Consider the following 2752-nt stretch of genomic DNA (forward strand, 5'->3'; position numbering starts at 1 on the left):
CATATCTAACAGCTGAGGGGTAGGCAACACTTACCACTGGTCAGGAGTCCTTGTCCAGACCACAAGTCATTTGGCTGCACGCTAACTTGTCACGTTGCTCCAACCACTGAGGCATCTGGAGACTTTGTCATCGAACCCTCAACGATTGTGGAAGATAGACAATCAGTTGTGTTTTCTCATTTCACCAAATGACTGTTTAACACATGTGTTGATTTGTATCTTATATTGACCGTAACCTACCCCGACCATGACGTCATCAACTCCTTTGGCGTGGTCGTCGAGTCGACAGTACTACCATTACAGGTCTGTGTTCCCGACGTCTGATACAGGCATGCAGGCCACGCTTCACAGAAACGTTCCACGAAGGATGCACTCGAGGCGGACTGTCGAGAACCCAGCCATCAACATCTTATCAGGAAGAAGAATCATCGAACGTCAACGTCTTCCCACCAGACTCCCCAAATGCTACCTCCCATACCTATCGCAGCTTGACACAGACGCTGATGACGCATCCGGCAGCATGTCCAACCGGGATCTACCTACTCTCAGATCACTTCCGGTTCTTCCAGAACGCAGGTTCACGTCTGCTGATGTAAAGAGAATCACAACAAGGCTTTCAACGTATGACGTCAGTCGCGTTCCAGAGTCACGAGGATTCCCCGCGAAAGATCCTGAAACGCCACGCAGTGTGAGAAGGGGATATACGGATTCAGAAATACACCAGGTAGTCCAGAGGCTCAGTGATTACAATCCCAAGAAGCATCCCGCCGAGTCGAAAGGGACTCCAGCTGAGTCAGATCTCGCACCCAAAAATGAAACGTCCAGTGGAAAACAGTATTCTACTGGTGATGTGGAGGCTATCGTCAATCGACTGCACTCATTTGATCCGGTGAAATGGCCACCGGAGTCTAAAGCTTCCTCGTCAGACTGAAACTTTCGCTGAGACAGGGCATTGCTCTGTCCATGACTGGAAACATCTGCCAGTTTCGACCAATGTAATAGTAAGATTCCCAAACCTATCTGTTCAGTTTTACATCGACCTCTCCACAATGTCGCGGGAGAGTGTCATGTTATATTGTATACGATATCGAAATCACAATATTTCTAATAGAACACCTCGAATGTACAATTCTGAAACTATTGTTATTATGTTTGAACATTTTCATAATAAAACACGTCATGGATAAATCTTCTTCTTCTTATACTTCTAGCACTTCTGTGTTTACTTTGTGAAGTTGATGTGCATGTTTCTGTTTTGATATACCGCACATGTAAGTTAAATGTAAACTCCCCCCTTGCCCTCAACAACCACACTTAACTTTCATATGATTCTCAAATCAGCCGCTCAGGAACACTGCTTGACAATCGATCTTTATTAAATGTAGTTAACTTTACACAATCCATACATGTTTGTCTAAAACAGAGTTAATTACAACAGACCGCAACAATAGACCGTCTGTGATAATCATATGGGGATAGCAAGAATTTTCTGTGGGATACTTGCGTTAAAAACACTCGACACAAAATCCATACCGATCTGATACACCTGGTATCCAGATCCCAAAGGAATGCAAATGGGGTCACGTAGATGGTATCAATGTTTGAGATGGATGTTGTTTGTATTCTGCACTGTTAAGGAACTGAGACGAACACGAAACAAACAGGTTTTATCAGTGAGTGAGTGAGTGAGTATTGCTTTTAGCAATATTGCAGCAATATCACGGCGGGTGACACCAGAAATGGGCTTCACACATGTGAAGAATCGAACCCGGGTCTTCGGCGTTACGAGCCAACGCTTTAACGACTGGGCTACCCCACCGTCCCAGGTTTTATCATGTTTTACAACAGCATGAAAACCTTACTAGTTACTATCCCTATGACATGTCGAGTAGTATGTCGATATCGATGTCTACATGCTAGGAGCTCCATTGTCTGGTGTTCTCTTAGAGCTTTGTCGTCACGATATGGCTGAAATATTGCCGATGTGACGTTAAATAATAATAATAACTCACTCACTTACTCACTCCAGATAGGTGCCTCTTTATGTTACCAAACAGCGCAAATCAGTTGGCACTATATACTAAGCAGGACAGTTCGGTGAGCACAACATACGTATGACCCTCAATTATTGTAAACATGACATTATATGGCCAACGTGTTGTAAAACTCGTCTCCAGTACTGGTCGGGCTGGAGTTGCTGCAAACGGCGAAAAACAGGTTTACGCTACTGTCGGGTACTAGGGACGATACGAACCACTTTCATGTAATGACTTAGGGAATTTTAGGCACATCTTTTAGTATCGCTCAACAGAGTTATCTCCCTTTCGCTGACAATATCAGACAAGCTGCTAGGTAAATCGACAAAGGGATACATTTTAACATTTTGAAATGTAATTTAGCACATATGTAGGACCATTCGTCGTCGATACGAGTATATGACACTGTTCAACCGATATCACTTGACATCCGCATCGTGTTGTATATTAAGAACAGTGCACAATGGCGCTTTATGTATATTTTCCTACACAGTACTTACCTCCCTTTAGATTGCTTTTCCTTTCATGTCCACGTTGTCAAGATTGCTTTTCAGAAAACTAATGACGTGCCAAGATAGTACGATGTCTTTTGACGAATATGATCTCGTAAAGTGATAATGAATTAAATATTGATGTATCAAGATACAGCTTTTAAAATTGAACTTCAAAGAAGGAAATCAATAAAACCATCGTGACTTAAAATATACACGTTACTT

At 42.8% G+C, this 2752-nt stretch overlaps 1 protein-coding gene across 1 annotated transcript; it reads left to right on the forward strand.

Annotated features, from left to right (window-relative positions):
- The first annotated feature begins 247 nt into the window (after positions 1-247).
- LOC124286257 lies at positions 248-931 on the forward strand. The gene has a single exon (XM_046722603.1). It carries the CDS (start codon positions 248-250, stop codon positions 929-931), a length of 684 nt encoding a protein of 227 aa, XP_046578559.1.
- Positions 932-2752: the final 1821 nt, after the last annotated feature.

Source organism: Haliotis rubra, unplaced genomic scaffold (genome assembly GCF_003918875.1).
Source record: "Haliotis rubra isolate DU_JTF1 unplaced genomic scaffold, ASM391887v1 Scf38, whole genome shotgun sequence".
NCBI classification, from domain to species: Eukaryota; Metazoa; Mollusca; class Gastropoda; order Lepetellida; family Haliotidae; genus Haliotis; species Haliotis rubra.